This window comes from Nuphar pumila, chromosome 13 (assembly GCF_984573655.1).
Source record: "Nuphar pumila chromosome 13, dmNupPumi1.hap1.1, whole genome shotgun sequence".
NCBI lineage: Eukaryota > Viridiplantae > Streptophyta > Magnoliopsida > Nymphaeales > Nymphaeaceae > Nuphar > Nuphar pumila.
In genome coordinates, this window is record NC_143261.1 from 30,015,714 (window position 1) to 30,033,568 (window position 17,855).

Consider the following 17,855-nt stretch of genomic DNA (forward strand, 5'->3'; position numbering starts at 1 on the left):
GATAAACCTAGGAGTGAGCCTCGATACTGCCTTGCAGGGGTCTGGCATCTATGAAATGAGGGTGTCCGTGAAATGAAATGGGGATCTTCGAAACACGAGCTTTGATTAACAAGAGCAAGTGTCAAGAATGACACTAAAGCATAACCCTTAAAAAGGGTATAACTGGAAACAAAATAAAAATAAAAATGTATTCTTTATTGATATGAAAAACCAATTGCTTAAGAAGCATTGGAGTAAAATACAAGAGGGGCTGCACCCCTTTATATACACAGCTGAAAGAGGACTCAATAGAGCTGTTGGGCACAGTCCAACAGCTCTATTTAGAGCTGTTGGAATGTGTCAGTCCAACAGCTCTATTGCTAGTCAAGTCTGGACAGGACTTGACTAGCAACAGTCATTCTAGTTCAAACTGAACTAGATGACATAAAGACAAAAAATAAAAATAAAGGAAAAAAAATACAGAAAAGAAAGAAATTAAAAATGTATTTATATATATATATATAATAATATAATATTATTATATATACATATATGTACAGTTTTACATTTTAACACTCCCCCTCAAACTTACGGTACAATGAGCGAAAGTTTGTCTAAGAGAAAGTGAAATCGGGGAGCAGCGAGAGGCTTTGTAAAGAGGTCTGCTAACTGATATTCTGAAGTGACATATGGCAGATCAATTATCCCGTGTAGATATTCCTCTCTGACGTAGTGACAATCCATTTCGATGTGTTTGGTGCGTTCGTGGAATGTTCTGTTACTGGCAATGTAGATCGCACTTTTGTTGTCACAACACATTTGTGAAGCCTTTGTTGCTTCAACTCCCATGTCAGCAAGCAGTCGTCGGAGCCAAACTACTTCCATGGTCGTGGTTGCCATGGCTCTGTATTCAGCTTCGGTGGATGAGAGAGATACCTTCTGCTGCTTTTTACACCTCCACGAGATTAATGATTCCCCTAAAAAGACACAAAAGCCAGTGGTTGAGTGTCTGTTATTGGGATCACCTCCCCAATCAGCATCAGTATATGCAATTAAATCAAGAGAAGAGGAGGAAGATAAGAAAAGTCCTCGTGAAAGAGAGGACTTGATGTATCTGATAATACGCATGACTGCTCCCATATGAACAGAAGTAGGAGCATGTTGAAATTGACTTGCTGTATGAACAGCATGTGCTATATCTGGTCTGGTAATGGATAGATAGGAAAGTGCCCCGACAAGCTGTCTGTAAGGAGTAGGGTCTGCAAGAAGTTCTCCATCATCAATCTTCATTTTAACATTAACAACTTCTGGAGTGTCAACTTTCTTATCATCAGTAATACCAGACCTGAAAACAATATCAAAAGCAAATTTAGTCTGAGATAATAAATATCCTCTAGGAGAATAAGCAACTTCAATGCCTAAAAAATATCTCAACAAGCCCAAATCAGTCATTCCAAAATGAGATTTAAGAAGTGTTTTGATTGTTTCAACTCCCTGTTTATCGCTTCCGGTGATGATCATATCATCCACATAGAGAAGAAGCACAATGATCCCTGCATCAGAATTCTTAATAAACAAAGCAGTGTCAGTTAAACAGAATTGAAAACCAATATCAATCATAACACGACTAAACCTATCATACCAAGCTTTTGGTGCTTGTTTAAGTCCATAAAGAGCTTTTTCTAAGCGAAGGACTTTACCCTTAGGAATACTTAGACCAGGAGGGGGTTCCATATATACTTCTTCAACTAGCTTTCCATTTAAAAAAGCATTTTTGACATCCATTTGAAAAATAGACCATTTTTTGATAGAAGCTAAGGCAATTAAGGTTCGGACAGTAGTCATACGAGCTACCGGAGCAAAGGTTTCTTCATAATCAATCCCATATTCTTGGGCATAACCTTTGGCTACTAAACGGGCTTTATATCTTTCAAGAGTACCATCACTCTTGGTTTTAATTTTATAAACCCATCGACATCCTATAGTTTTCTTCCCTGGAGGAAGATCTTGAATATTCCATGTAGAAGCCTTTTCAAGTGCATCTAATTCAACTTTCATGGCTTCTATCCATTTGATATCATTTTTTGCTTGAAAATATGTGGATGGTTCTTTATATGAGTGAATTAATGCAATAACTGCCCTATATGTGGGTGAGAAAGACTCGTATGATACAAACTTTTCTGGAGGCCTCGAGATTCGGGATGATTGTCTAGTTGGAATGTTAGAATATTTCTCAAGTGCACATGGAGTATTAGACTCTTGTCGCCTGGAATATTGAATACTAGTATCTCTATGAACTTCTTCATTTTCAACATTAAGATCAATAATTCTTGGATCATCATCAAAGTTACAATCAAGGTCATATTCATCAGATGTTGATGTTAGATCTAGCAAAAAGGAGTACTCAGTGACGTCTTTTAATTTTCTAAAATCAAAGAAGCTCTCCTTTTCAAGAAAGGAAACATTTCTAGACACATATAGTTTATTATTTTTGAAGTCAAAACATCTATAACCTTTCTGGTTTTCAGCATATCCTAAAAAGGCACAGGGAATCGCACGAGGGGAAAGTTTATCATTTTTGTCAGTAAATATGAAACATTTGCACCCAAATATTCTTAATCTAGAGTAGTCTGGAGAAATGTTCATAAGTTTTTCAATGGGAGTGATATTTTGTAACGAAGAAGATGGCATCCTATTAATGAGATAGGTGGCAGTTAAGGCAGCTTCTGCCCAAAAGTCTTTAGGGACTTGATTTGCTATTAATAAAGTTCTAGTGGTTTCTATAATATGGCGATGTTTTCGTTCTGCCAGTCCATTTTGTTGAGGTGTATAAGGACAAGATCTTTGATGTGTGATGCCATGCAATTTAAGATAATTTTGAAAATCTGTGGATAAAAACTCTCCCCCTGAATCTGTGCGAAAAATAGTAATATCATTTTGAAATTTGTTTTTAACCATATTATGAAAAGTTTGAAAGTATGAAAATACTTCAGACTTATGTTTGAGAAAGTACATCCACGTATGTCGGGAGAAATCATCGACAAAAATAACATAGTAGACAAATCCTCCTTTAGAAATTACTGGTGCAGGACCCCAAACATCCGAGTGTATTAATTCAAGTGGTCTTGAAGAGAAAAAGGTTCTGTTCTGAAATGGTAATCTTTTCATTTTGCCGAGAATACAATCTTTACAATCAAATGATTCAGAGTTACAAAATTTCCCTAGATTTGGAAAATGTTGGATTTTGGCTATATGTGGGTGACCAAGTCTCTTATGCCACAGTTCCAACTCTATTTTTTGAATATTATAACAAAAAGCTTTCTTCGGCATTTCCAAAAAATCCATGTAATAGAGTCCTCCTTCTCTATGGCCTTCCCCAATCAGCTTGCCTGACTGGCGATCCTAAATCAGAAAAAAATGAGGCTGCTGCGCCGGTTGAAGCTTCAGATGAGGAAGAGGCACCTTTGATGAGAGGCTGAAGGATCTCCATTAGTTGGGCCAGGGAAACTGGTGCATCCTGATCTTTAGGCTCCGATCCAGCAATTGCAGCTCTTTTTTCTCTCAGCTCCTTAAGTTTGGGACATTGTGGCCTGTAGTGTCCCGGTTCATGACAGTGATGACAAATAACTTTCTTCTTATCATAGTCACCATTTTGTCGGTTAAAGTGAGGAGGCCTATATGATCGAACATGATTCCCTGGTCTAGACACGGCTAAAACAGAATCATCTTCAATTTTTAAAGAACCTTTCCGGAGACGATTTTCTTCCATTGTTAACTCTTCAATAGTTTCAACAATAGAAGGAATTTTTCCCCGGTGAAGTAGGGCCGATTTAGTGGTTTCAAATTCCGGCCTTAATCCAGTGATAAACTGGTAAAAATGTTCAACATCGAGTTGTTTCTGACGAAGCTCGATGTCTTCGGCACAATGCCACTTTGCTTCTAAAAGGGAAAGTTCTTCCCAAAGTTCGGACAACCCATTGTAATATTCACGAATAGTTTTGTCTCCTTGTGTCATCATTCGAACTTTTTCTTGGAGGTTGCACACGTGTGCAATATCTTTAAGGGAATACATATTCTTAAGGTATTCCCATGCCTTATCGGCATGATCAAATTTGGCAAGACTTGAGCATTTTTTAATGTCAACGCTATTGATAAGCCATGACATTATCTTTGCATGAGATATTCTCCATTCTTTCCATTTCTTCTCGTATGAGACAATAGCCTTGATTTTCTCTTCTTCCGATAGAGGGACGTCTTTATCTCCCTCCTTTTTAGTAAGAGATAGCTTAGGTTCCGAATCGGAACCATCCACAATCCCCCATAAGCCTTTTCCCCATATATGGTGCTTCATGATTGAAGCCCATGTTACATAGTTCGTATCGCTTAGTTTCATAGGCATGATGGTGACTTTATCATTGTCATCCATCGATTACAAGGAGAGAAAGAATAGGGATAGAAGAGAAACAAGAAGGAAAATGAGAAAGAAAGAAAAAAAAAAAACAATACAACAAGATGTGAAATCTTCTCCAATGAAGTGATAAAATACTTCTCTTCAAGTGGCGAACACTTTTGCAAACGGGCACGGAAACCGAGGCAGCTTTTCCTCAAGATTTAGTACTTCCACGGCTCTGATACCATGAAATGAAATGGGGATCTTCGAAACACGAGCTTTGATTAACAAGAGCAAGTGTCAAGAATGACACTAAAGCATAACCCTTAAAAAGGGTATAACTGGAAACAAAATAAAAATAAAAATGTATTCTTTATTGATATGAAAAACCAATTGCTTAAGAAGCATTGGAGTAAAATACAAGAGGGGCTGCACCCCTTTATATACACAGCCGAAAGAGGACTCAATAGAGCTGTTGGGCACAGTCCAACAGCTCTATTTAGAGCTGTTGGAATGTGTCAGTCCAACAGCTCTATTGCTAGTCAAGTCTGGACAGGACTTGACTAGCAACAGTCATTCTAGTTCAAACTGAACTAGATGACATAAAGACAAAAAATAAAAATAAAGGAAAAAAAATACAGAAAAGAAAGAAATTAAAAATGTATTTATATATATATAATAATATAATATTATTATATATACATATATGTACAGTTTTACATTTTAACAGTCTGGAATGAATGTGAAAATTTAAGGTGTTTACAATAACCAGTCCAACCAAGACCTCGATAGTGACATCAAAGTCCTCTGGCTTGTAGCAACATAAGCTACTTCATGATATTGCATCAGCCCCGATGTTAGCAACACAATTACTTAATCTAGATAGAACTTAAAAGCCTTGTGACCAATTCAATCCTTGAAGCAAGATGGTCTCAATAAACGTATTCAGTTGATGCAATTTCTTGATGAACTCAGACCTGGATAACAATTTACACAGGCATTTGAGTTGTACCAACTCACTCAAGAAGCTGTAAACGATTTCAAACAGAACCCTTGTATACAGTACCATGTAAGCTAGTTTCATCCATTATTTGAGAAAGTCAACTTCCTATGCCACATAACTGTTAATGATTCTCTTGCAGGAGAGGCCTTCCTATTAGTTAACATAACTTTCATTTTTTGGCAATAAATTCAGTTGAATTGTTCTAATAATATTTGAAAAGCAACTGTTATTGTTCAGAAGAAAAAAAGGACTTCAAAAATACCTTCCAGACTTTGCGAAGTGTCCTGCACCAAGTTCACATTTGAACAGAAGAAGATTATTATCAGTCTTCGTGTCTCTCAGCTTTGCCACAAACTTTGTAGGTTCAGAATATAAAACACGTGGGTCTACAGCAAAATAAATAAATGAATGAAGTCCCAGAGACATGTAGAAGAAATAAGATAACATAGCCATAAACCATGTTACGCACCGTTCAGGCCAGCTGTAACCAAAATGTTTGGGTAGTTCTGTGGCTTAATCTGAATGAAATAAAATTGAAGCAAAGATGATGAATTCGTGCAAATCCAAGTGCAAAAAGGGAAGAACAGAAAATCAATCAGAATTACACCTTGGGTCGTTTGTGTGTCACAGAAAAAGCCCTTTTAGCGTGGTAAAGGGGACATTTTCTGTGGGGGATACAAACAAGGGAATTCCTCTCCCCACTGAAAATTCCCCGCCCACCACTTGATTTCCATGCTGCAACCGCCTTTTCAGTGGAAGCAGAGTCTGACGGGGGCTGGTAGGACTTTGTTTCTGTTGTAACATTCTTCATGCTAGTGCAAATAAGTCATGAATAGAAACATAGAAAACCATAAGCCTTTAATTGCTCATTTGGTAAAAGCTATATGGGATTGGGTGGGTCCATACATTAGCAATATTTCTACTTAAAACTTTTAGTGTGGATTGTAAATAATCTAGAGAGTGAAGCCATCACAAAACAGGACCTGCCATGACTGAGTTTAGGTTCTAGGTTTTTGGGCAGCACCAGAATTTTGTAGGCTCATGCAATGTAGTCAAATACTATCAAATTGAGCAGGCCAAGAGTTTAGTGAGTATACAATTGGAAAAGCAAAAAGTCTAGAAACCAGAAGAAAGAGAAGGAATGAATCAAAACACCATCTTTTTTGCCAGGTGAACAGTGAATCAAATCCTTACCTACAGTTGAGAATAAATTACTCAACTATGTCTCAACAGTACTGTTACTTGTAAAAAGCACAAACACAAAGAACAATCAGACAGTAGGCTACAACCTGGATTAAAAAAAAAAAAATTGAAATGGGTGATTAACTTGAAAAATAGAGGAAACCACAAGCCCCATGCACAAAATAGTCAGAGGAAAATAAGAAAACAGATGAGAATGAGCGACTTTTACTGGACTCACATTATCAACAGGAGAATATGACTTCATATAGAAATAGAACTCCTCCTTACGAGGATCACCCCATTCCTGCACCCCAAGCATTTCAACTTGTCAGAAAAGAATGCGTTCTATGAATTCATACAGACAAAAGCTGGACAATAATCCATCATGATGGCAGACCTCCCACTCAGCTGTGGTCAGAGGGATTGTTGGGTCCAGCATTGTGGTCACTACATCTACAAATGGTACACCTGCTACTGCTGCTTTGAACAAATCAGGTCGCATATTTAAGACAGCACCAATAAGCAATCCTCCTGCACTTCTTCCATGAATGCATAGCTTTTCCTTAGATGCATACTTGTTTTCTAGTAAATACTCTGCACAAGAAATAAAATCTGTAAAAGTGTTTCTCTTCTTTAAAAGCTTCCCATCTTCGTACCACTTCCTTCCCATTTCACCACCACCTCGGACATGTGCTATGGCATAAACAAAACCTCGATCTATCAATGATAACCTTGATGCACTAAAGTCAGGATCTATGCATGCCTGCCAATATTGATACAACTGTCAATATGAATGACAAGACGAGGTGAAGCACATGCAAGAAAAAGATTAACTGGCTGGCTATTAGTAAAGCAGATGCATAACCTTTTGCCAGAAATTTATGCTTCCCATACAGAAAGCAAACACATAACTAGTAAGACACCAAGAGTATGAATGCCATTTCCTGTTTTCAATTCTCTGCTCTCATACCACCCTTGGCTGTTAAAATTCCGCTTGTAGTTATGTTCAATAAAAGAGCACACTTGATAAGTTAATCTGTCACGGAATGGCACAGATCCCAATGCACTCCAAAAAGAACTCCAAGAATCGAAACATAATACATTTGGATAAAAAATATAAGGACTAAAAAGAAACACAAGAAGTGTGAATGAATAATTTCATTAATAAGAACAAAAAATACATAAAGTCCTCACTAGAATACACTCAAGGACACAAAAGCCTAATACTACTCATCATTCTCTCAACCCATACACATACACACCCCATTACATAGAGAAAGAGGAGAGAAGAGATGGTAAAGAGAGAGCCTATCTAGCCGTTGGACTAGCGCTAGTTAAAGTCAACCTAAGTTGACTTATAGTATATATAATATATAAATATATACATTATATATATAAATATATATATGTATACATGTACACATGTGTATATATATATATATATATAGTACATACGTCTTAACACAAACCTGCAAACTTGACTCACTTTAAGTTTGCAAATACAAACAAAGGATGAAAAACAGAATCGATTATTGGACTGGATTTTATTGGAGCCAGATCCAGACCCGTGTGTGTTATGCGCCAGCCACTTAATAATGGCTTTGTTGTAATTTCTATTTTCTGTTGCAGGGTAGTTTAGTACCCTAAATTATTGTAAACACAAATATATATTAATGAAATCAGATCTGTAACCTACGATTGCTGCTGTGGGTATACAGTTACTATCAGCCCTTCCCATCGTGTCTTCCTCTGTATACAGATCCTGGTGATTCAAGAATTAACATGGTATCAGAGCAAGACCATTGTTGGATTTTAAGAAGTCTCCAAAAGGTATGACCAGAGAGACATTTGATCTCCAAGTCAAGATTCATTTTCCATAGATTCGTTTTCCATCTCCTCCCTCTCTTCTCTTTTACCGAATCTGTCTCTAAACAAAATTTGTTCCACTCTTCCAATATGAATCTCTTTCTTCTTCTGCTGAGATTTATTTCTGCGTGAAATCAAAATTTTTTTGGATAACACGTCTGTGATCCGGTAAAATCAGATCATCAACTTCTAGTTATTGCTCTTTTGTCTTTCTCTGCTGAACATTAAATCTGAATATTGTCTCTATTTCCTGTCATCTTGTCTCTCTTTTTTTTTTTAAAGAGTTAACGTTCTCCTCTCTCTCTCAAATCTATCTCTCTTGTGGATCAGATCTGTAACAGATCTGAATATCTCATCTCCCTCTCCTTTTCAAAGTATCAGCCGATTTCAGCCTAGTATTCCCCATACACGTGCTTGAGTTTCTGGTGAAATTTCTTTTTTGCTGTGTACTGCATTTCTATATCTGTTTTGCACGCTATTCAAGGCTGAAGTATATATCTATATCAGGAGGAAATCTGTTTTTTGCAAAAAACAAAATATTGGTTGATTGTAGGGTCCGTTGGCAACTGGTTTCAGATCTGATCCTGTTGACAGTTGTTGACCCTAGATCCTAGCCTGTCAAAAAAAAAAAAAGGGTGAAGGAAGGCACGGCTTACACCTCGTGATTGATCTTATTCACGCCTCAGCCTTGAATTGTGTGTGTTGTAGTTTCTTTATTCTTGTGTTATGGATTCTTCTTCGTTCTTCCCATCTCATTCGGGTCTTTCCTCAAGCTTTCTTAATCAACTTGTTTCCGAAAAATTAAACACCTCAATTTTCTTAACTTGGAAGAGACATATTATTCTTTTTATAAGGAATCAAAGTCTCCTTGGTCATCTGGATGGAACTACTCCATTCTCGCCAAAATTTGTTGCACGTAAAAGAAAGGATGACAAAGGGGCGACATCAACTATGTATATTAAAAATCTAGAGTTTGAGACTTTAGAAAAGGAAGATCAGTCAGTTGTGGCCTACATCACTTCAACTCTGTCGCAAGAGGTGCTCGTAACCATACCTGATGATTGTTCAGCCAGCCAACTTTGGAATAGATTAGTTCAGACATATTCTTAGGTCTCGCAGGCGAGAATGGTTTTTCTAAAATGAGAGTTTCAGTTGCTCAGAAAGGACAATATGACCATCATGGACTATTTGAATAAGATGAAAATTATCACAAACCAGCTTGCCATTGTGCGGTGCAAGGTAAGTGACACAGATATGGTCCAACGGACTCTGAGTGGGCTAGGGCCTGATTACAACATCATCATTACTTCTCTACTGTGTTTGCATGTCCTCCTTACTTTTGAAGAGTTGCGTGCCAAGTTGATTCAGTATGAAATGACTCTGAAGGATTTTTCTGAGTCACAGTCTCACACAAATACTCATGAGGTCCTTGCTACAGGAATGTCATATGAGCGAGGACAAGGAAGTTTTGGGTTTCGTAGAAGAGGAGGACAAGGTGGGAGTGGACTGCTGCCTACACCAAATATGTTGCTAAATGCGCAAGGGCAAAAGACAGTACCCACTTGTTATCTTTGTAATAAAAGAGGACATATTAAGGCAAATTGTTGGTTTAATCCTCAGAATAAAGGAAAGTCTCCACAGGCAGATGTCAAGAGAGAGTTTGGTAGTGCCAAGGCTAATGATGAAATCAGAGAGTTACTGTTATCTGCATTGGCAGGATTGAATCTGAAGCAGAGTGATCAGGAGACTTGGTGCGTTGACTCCGGTGCGACAACCCATGTGACTGGTGATGCTGGTAAGATTCTTAACCCTTATTTTGGTAAAAGTAGCATCGTCACTAGAGATGAAACTCATCACTTTGTCTCTCATATTGGAAACTCCATTGTTCCTATGTCAACCTCTACTCTTAAGTTGTCTAATGTTCTTCATGCTCCCAACATTAAGAAAAACATTGTTTCTGTTTCTAAGCTTGTCGATGATAATCATGCCTCAGTTGAATTCACTCCCTTTTCTGTGCAGGTCAAGGACCTTCGCACGAGGGAAACGTTCGCTGAGAGAAAAAGGCAAGGGAATTCCAAGAACGTATATTGGATTCTGCTCGTCCTGCTTGTTCCATCTCGAAAAATTCACTCGTGTCATCTTCAACGTCGACTAAGTGTGTTATGAATGTAATAAGCTACATCTTTGGCATAGTCGGTTGGGTCATTGTGGGAGTCATTTTATTGAAAAACTTGTTTCCAATAATCTCATTCCTAAGGATAGTCTGAATACAGGGATGAGTGATCAAATGTGTTTCAGTTGTCGTATATGCAAGAGTCATGTACTGCCTTTTAATTCTGTTAATAAAAGAGCTTCAACGTCTTTTGAGATTATTTGTTATGACGTGTGAGGGTTTGCTCCTGTTACTTCTGGTTCTGAAAACATATACTACTTAATTTTTGTCGATAACTACTCCTGTTATACCTGGATATCCTTTATGAAAAGTAAATCTGACATTTTTCTTTGTTCCAAAACTTCCATTCTCTAGTGAAAAACCAGTTTTCTGAATCTATTCAACATTTCCAATCTGATGGAGGCGGTGAATTTTCCTCCAGTGACTTCATACATTTTCTCCAAATTAATGGGATAGGAAAAAGAGTATCTTGCCCACATACACCACAACAAAATGGGATAGCTGAACGAAAGCATAGACACATTGTTGAGAGTGCAATGAGTATGATGCATGACAACAATCTCCCTATTTCTTTGTGGACGGAAGCCTTTTATTCTGTTGTGCATGTGATAAATAGATTACCTATGACTATTTTGGAGAATAAGTCACCTTATTTCTCCCTTTTTGGTATCCATCCCAACTACCATGACTTCCATGTTTTTTGTTGCGTTTGCTATGTTCATATTGATGGGTCCTTGAGGCACAAATTTCAGAACAAGGCATTAAAGTGCAGGTTTGTAGGTATGCAGACAACTGCAAAGGATACAAATGTTATGATCCCATAAGCAAACATATCAAGATATCGAGGAATGTTACCTTTGATGAGCTGAACCTTGATCTTCAAACCAACATGACTCCTACAGATTCCTCACTAGGTGAAATTTATTATCCTTGGCTCAGCGCAGAACTTTTAGCAGAGCTGATGATAATTGTCCTTCGAGTTGTATGCAATCACAAGAATATACTGGCACAAAGGATGAGACACCGTCTCTAAGAGAAATGACATTACCGCTTGGACCAGACAGGTATAAGGGCATCCTTTACACCCAACGAAATGGGGGAGGATCCACCTATTTCGAGACAAGGGATTGAACAATCATCCACTTCCTCGCGTGCTCTTGATGATAGGAGGTCCACTCGTGTTTGTCACCCAATTGAAATATGGGTTAGTTATGACAATTTCTCTATGGACTTTCAGTTGTTGCTGCTGGCTCTACAGAAAGAGGATGAACCTGTCACATTCTATCAAGCAAATAATTCCAAAAAATGAGTGGAAGCCATGAATGGTGAGATGAAAGAGTTGCATGAGTATGGAACATGGGAGATTGTCCCCAGACCGTCCAACAGGAATATAGTAGGATGTAAGTGGGTGTATAAAATAAAGTACAAGCCATACGGAAGCATTGAAAGGTATAAGGCAAGAGGATTTACACAGGCGCCAGGTCAGAATTATGACGAGACCTTCAGCCGAGTTGTGAGAATGGGGACCATTAAAATTATTATTTCCCTAGTAGTTGAACATGCATGGAAGCTCAGTCAGCTCGACGCAAAAAATGCCTTCCTGCATGGCCACTTAAATGAGGAGGTCTACATGGAACAACCTCCTGGATATGCAGAAGGGTATCCTGGGAACTACGTCTGCAGATTGAGAGCCCTCTATGGGCTGAAGCAGGCATCCCGCTCCAGGTTTGACAGTTTTTTGTCTAAGATACAAAAACATGGTTTTTGCTGATCTCTTCTAGACCATTCCTTGTGTATATTCAAAAGTGAAGATGTAGTTACATTACTGGTTATATATGTGGATGATATTGTTATTACAGGTAACTCAGAGGATCACATTGCAAAGGTGGAACAACTGTTAAGTCAGAGATTTAAAATGAAAGACCTTGGAGACTTGCGATATTTTCTTGGGGTGAAAGTTGATAGAAGAGAAGATGGGTTGGCACTCACCCAGCACAAATACACAATGGATGTCCTGAGCAAAGCATGTATGAAGGACTGTAAGCCTTTAGCCACTCTGAGCATTCTTCATAAAAAATTGAGCATCCAAGACGGGGATTTATACGAGGACCCTACCAGATATCGGAGCCTAGTTGGGATGTTACAATATCTTACGTTCACCCGACCTGACATTGTCTACTCAGTCAAAAGTGAAGATGTAGTTACATTACTGGTTATATATGTGGATGGTAACTCAGAGGATCACATTGCAAAGGTGAAACAACTGTTAAGTCAGAGATTTAAAATGAAAGACCTTAGAGACTTGCGATATTTTCTTGGGGTGAAAGTTGATAGAAGAGAAGATGGGTTGGCACTCACCCAACACAAATACACAATGGATGTCCTGAGCAAAGCAAGTATGAAGGACTGTAAGCCTTTAGCCACTCCGAGCATTCTTCATAAAAAAATTGAGCATCCAAGATGGGGATTTATACGAGGACCCTACCAGATATTTGAGCCTAGTTGGGATGTTACAATATCTTACGTTCACCCAACCTGACATTGTCTACTCAGTCAACTAGGTGTCTCAATTCATGCATGAACCGCGCACTGAACACATGGAAGCGGTCAAAAGAATCCTTAGATATTTAAAGGGCACAGTTGGTGATGGACTTCTCTACAAACAAAGGCCGACAGGACAAAGCACGCATAAAATTGCTGTCTACAATGACGCGGATTGGGCCAGGGATCCAGATGAGTGAAGATCTGTCTCGGGGTATTGTGTTTTCATTGGACAAAATTTGGTCTCATGGAGTAGTAAGAAACAAAAAATTGTAGCTAGATCAAGCACTGAGGCGAAGTACCGATCTATGGTTGTTGACACTGCAGAAGTTACATGGGTCAGGAACATATTGACAGAAGTAGGGAAAGAAATTTCACGATCATCTTTGCTATGTGATAATCAAAGTGCTATCAACATGCCTTTTAATCCAATCCACCACAGTCGAGCCAAGCATATTGAGATAGATCAACATTTCGTGCGACAGAAGGTTGAAGAGAAGGATATTGAACATGAATTTGTGAGAACCGAAGATCAAGTAGCAGACCTGTTCACTAAAGGATTAACTAAAGACAGGTTTTGGACGCTCAAAAACAAGTTGTTCATGGTACAAGACCATGCACAACTTGAAGGGGGGTGAAAAACAGAATCGGTTATTGGACTGGATTTTATTGGAGCCAGATCCAGACCCGTGTGTGTTATGCGCCAGCCACTTAATAATGGCTTTGTTATAATTTCTATTTTCTGTTGCAGGGTAGTTTAGTACCCTAAATTATTGTAAACACAAATATATGTTAATGAAATCAGATCTGCAGCCTACAATTGTTGTTGTGGGTATACAGTTAGTGATTCAAGAATTAACAAAGGACCCATTACATAAAAGGTTTTCATTTGACTTCGTCAAGTTCTTCCATTGGTTGCTTCCTTAATGGGTGCTCTTGAATTTCAAATATATGCTCTATTATACAAAGGGTCTTTAGTGTAATGACCACAACTCGTACCCGTGAAAAAGTGGCAATTTTTTTTTTACAATTACGGAAACATTCCCAGAGACCTAAGGCTTTTACAGTTATAACACATCCACAACCACAAATGATCTTATACCCATCTTCCAAACCAAACAAACTTTATTAATTAAATTCATAGGGTCCAAAAGCCATGTGCAACCAAATATAAATAAAGCAAAAGTATGAAGCCATGCTGTCCCAAAAGAATATGTCAAGTAGTCGCATAGCCCTCGTAGCTCCTCACTGTTAGTTTTGGATCATGGATCCGACCCGCACCACATTCCAAGGATCCATCTTGGGATGCGTGGGCAGTGGCATGTTTGTAATTTATTTTTATTTCTTGTGTAATGTCATACCCTGTACAACACATATAAATAATAAGTAAAAGAGGGAAAACCCTATTGCCGCCGACTTCTCTCTTCTATCTCCTCTCTTCTCTTCTCTCTCTCCTCTCTCTTTACCTCATCTTTAACACTTGCAGGTCGATATTTCTGACATGGTATCAGAGCACATGCGCGGCGTCAATCATCTAGAAGACCTATAAGGACCAGCACGTGCGTCAAAAGGACGTAGGCTTTATTTCTGTCTTGTTTCCCTTAATCAGATTTCTTTATTTCTCATTTTCTTAATTTGATTTCACGTCATTCTAGTTTCCCTTTTTTATTCTTCTCATTCTCAATATTTCTGGTACGCACGTCTTAACATCCTGTTTCAGTCTGCCGAGTTTTTGTTTTTCTCCCCAAAATATTTCTGATCCTTTCTTTTATTTCTGGTTCGCACGTTACTATTCATCTGTGTAACGTGTGTGCTGATATCATTTTCAGCACACAGCAACATTGTTGTTTCCTTTTCTCTGTGTAACGTGTGTGCTGATATTATTTTCAGCACACAGTAACATTGTTGTTTCCTTTTCTCTGTGTAACGTGTGTGCTGATATTATTTTCAGCACACAACAACATTGTTGTTTCTTTTTCTCTGTGTAACGTGTGTGCTGATATTATTTTCAGCACACAACAATTGTTGTTTTCTCTTCAATACACTGTTAGAACAGTTTGGCTTCTCATTCTTCATATAATCCATGGATTCCAAGTTGAACCCTAGTTTTCTTACTCACCTCATGACCCACAAGTTATCTCATGATAACTACTTTGGAAACGTCAGATTGTGCCTTTTATTCGCAGTCATGGTCTTTATGGGGATCTAGATGGGCGATCACCCGCTCCACCTACACATATCATGCAAGAAATAACAGGTGAAGATGGGAAGGTGAGTCAACTTTGAACCACCAATCCTGTTTATGACATATGGGTGCAACGGGATCAGACATTAGTTGCTTACATAACTTTCACACTTTCTGATCGTGTTTTACAAACTATTTCTGATGATCAATCTGCTGCCGAGTTGTGGAATGGACTAGCTCATTCTTTTTCTCAAGTTTCTGAATCTCGGGTTTTGCAACTCAAATGGCAATTCTAATCCATGCGAAAAGGAAACAAATCTATTACAGAGTTCATGGGGGATGTCAGGGTTATTACAGATCAGTTAGCTGCCATTGGAAGTCCTGTATCAGATAAGGACATGATACAACAGGTATTAGGTAGCCTTGGACCTGAATATCGCATGTTTTGCACAACACTCCAGGTTGTCTCAGTTCTTCCATGTTTTGATGATCTTCAATCTAAGCTTTTGCAATATAAGGTCAGTTTAAATCAAGAACACGCATCAGATGATACTCATCCTGTGATGATGGCACATACGCCTATTCAAACAGGAGTTTCATTTACTCCTCCTCGTCCCAATGGAACAACTATAAACAAAGGAGGATTACTACCTACACCAGGTGGAGGAGGCCTTGGCTCAGGCAGTGTACCACGAGGGGGACGTGTTCCTACTTGTTTTCTATGCAATAAGCGGGGACATGTTAAAGCAAATTGCTGGTACAATCCTCAAAACTAGAACAAAACAGGGAGGCCAGGGCAGAGGGCAACTCAGACGTTTGCACGCACTCCTCAGGGACAAGTTCTTCCACAGGACGTACAAAATATCCTTATGACTACTTTCAATCAGATGAACTTGCGCCAAAATGATGAAGGTATATGGTATATTGATTCAGGGGCAGTAACACATGTTACTTCTGATGTAGGTAAATTTTCTCACTTGACTCCTTACACTGGAAATGGCACTATAGTCATAGGAGATGGATCTCACCACCCCATCTCTCACACTGGAAATGTCTCCCTTTCTTTGCCTGAATCTCAATTACCCTTGTCAAATGTCTTACTCACACCTGCTATTCAAAAGAATATTCTATCTGTGTCTAAATTAGTTGATGAAACAAATTCTTCCGTTGAATTTACTCCTGTTTATCTTAAGGATCTTCACACCAAGAAGACGCTCGCTAAAGGTGAACGGCGTGGGAACATGTACGTCTTTGAAGAATCTCATGTGCCTTTGAAGACGTCGTCTTCCGTAGCCGTGGCTTCTTCAGCTCCTTCCTTTCCAACATTTTTTAGTCGATCCATAGATCATAGTTCTTCATCTAGAGTCTTGAAACTTAATAAGCCAGACTTATGGCATCTTCGTTTGGGTCATTGTAGCCAAGTTTTTCTTAACAAGTTGTTTGGTAAAGGTCTAATACCCGCAATCAGTTTAGAGTCAAAATGTCCAAGTTGTCATTTATGCAAAAGTCATGTACTTCCTTTTCATAGTATCAATAAAAGAGCAACAAAGCCTTTTGAGATTATATGCTCAGATGTTTGGGGTCCTGCACCCATTGCCTCTCTTTCTCGATCTCGATACTATGTACTCTTTCTTGATTCTTACACACGATTTAGTTGGATTTACTTCATGAAAAACAAACATGAAGTTTTCAAGTTGTTCAAACAGTTTCATGCCCTAGTCCAAAACCAATTCAATACCAATGTTGTATATTTCCAGTGTGATGGGGGGGAGAATACATATCCCATGATTTTAGTGAATATTTGAAGGAGCATGGCATTACATGTAACATTTCTTGCCCTCATACCCCTCAACAAAATGGAGTAGCTAAGAGAAAACACAGGCATATTGTTGAGACAGCCTTGAGCATGATGCACACTGTGGGTATTCCCTTCTCTCTTTGGACCGAAGCTTTCCATACAATTGTTTACGTTATCAACAAGTTGCCCATGACCATCCTTGAAGATAATTCTCCGTATTTTGTTCTTTATAATTGTCATCCATCATATGAAGAACTACATCCTTTTGGTTGTGTATGTTATGTTCACATTGATCATTCATTGAGAAATAAGTTTCAAGACAGAGTTGTACAGTGCAAGTTTCTTGGGTATGCAGATGACTATAAGGGATACAGGTGTTATGATCCTCATACAGGCAAAATTCGGGTATCTAGAAATGTTGTTTTTGATGATAAAAATTTTGACACTCTGGGTTCGTCTTCCACAGATACACAGGACAGTTATGATCCTTGGCTTAGTGACTCACTTTTATATGACTCGTTGCCTTATGAGGATTCATCTTTATTGACAGACAATGAACCCTATACTTTCGATGTGGAACCGCATATGGAAGACATTTCTCCTACAACAACATCCTCACGTTTTTCTGGTCTTGTTTATTCTCGTAGAGCTCATCCAATCAATGATGAGACTCCTCTACGACGTTCCACTCGGATAAGACATCCTATAGATCGCTGGGTAATATAACAATTTCTCTTT

At 38.5% G+C, this 17,855-nt stretch overlaps 1 protein-coding gene across 10 annotated transcripts in view; it reads right to left on the bottom strand.

Moving 5' to 3' along the window:
* The window catches only part of LOC149818236 (uncharacterized), a 118,697-nt gene that overhangs the window by 9,041 nt on the left and 91,801 nt on the right, over positions 1 to 17,855 (bottom strand). For 5 of the 10 annotated variants that reach the window (XM_089986004.1, XM_089986007.1, XM_089986011.1 and 2 more), the window contains 5 exons: positions 6,952 to 7,317; positions 6,793 to 6,858; positions 5,980 to 6,177; positions 5,842 to 5,890; positions 5,635 to 5,758 (listed from right to left, as the gene is read on the bottom strand). In XM_089986004.1, coding sequence (XP_089842130.1) covers positions 5,635 to 5,758; positions 5,842 to 5,890; positions 5,980 to 6,177; positions 6,793 to 6,858; positions 6,952 to 7,317 — 803 coding nt within the window. Of the gene's footprint in view, positions 1 to 5,634; positions 5,759 to 5,841; positions 5,891 to 5,979; positions 6,662 to 6,792; positions 6,859 to 6,951; positions 7,318 to 17,855 lie in introns of those variants that run through there. The other 5 variants (XR_016427440.1, XM_089986006.1, XM_089986010.1 and 2 more) reach the window with 5 other exon arrangements.